Below are 241 nucleotides of genomic sequence, written 5' to 3' on the forward strand. Positions count from 1 at the left end.
GCGTTTCGTCTTTGTCAGGAAGAAAGGAGTGTATCCATACCCATACCGAAGAGATCTTGGGAAGGCATCTCTCTCGATTGAGTAGTTGTAATACCAAAGACCCAATCGGGTCATGACAGCTGGGGGTAGTCGATCGATTCTCCAAGATAGCAGGCTTCAATTCGCGATCACGAATGATGCAACGGAGCCGGGTGGATGCCAAACCTGCCCTGCCGTAGTCGGTTTCGCAGCAGGGAAGAAG

At 51.5% G+C, this 241-nt stretch overlaps 1 protein-coding gene across 1 annotated transcript in view; it reads left to right on the forward strand.

Moving 5' to 3' along the window:
* Positions 1-112: 112 nt before the first annotated feature.
* The window catches only part of LOC110027736 (ferredoxin-dependent glutamate synthase, chloroplastic-like), a 39,111-nt gene continuing 38,982 nt past the window's right edge, over positions 113-241 (forward strand). The window contains exon 1 of the mRNA XM_020729312.1: positions 113-214. Coding sequence (XP_020584971.1) covers positions 113-214 — 102 coding nt within the window. The remainder of the gene's footprint in view (positions 215-241) is intronic.

The sequence above is a fragment of the Phalaenopsis equestris genome, unplaced genomic scaffold, assembly GCF_001263595.1.
Source record: "Phalaenopsis equestris unplaced genomic scaffold, ASM126359v1 Scaffold000002, whole genome shotgun sequence".
NCBI classification, from domain to species: domain Eukaryota; kingdom Viridiplantae; phylum Streptophyta; class Magnoliopsida; order Asparagales; family Orchidaceae; genus Phalaenopsis; species Phalaenopsis equestris.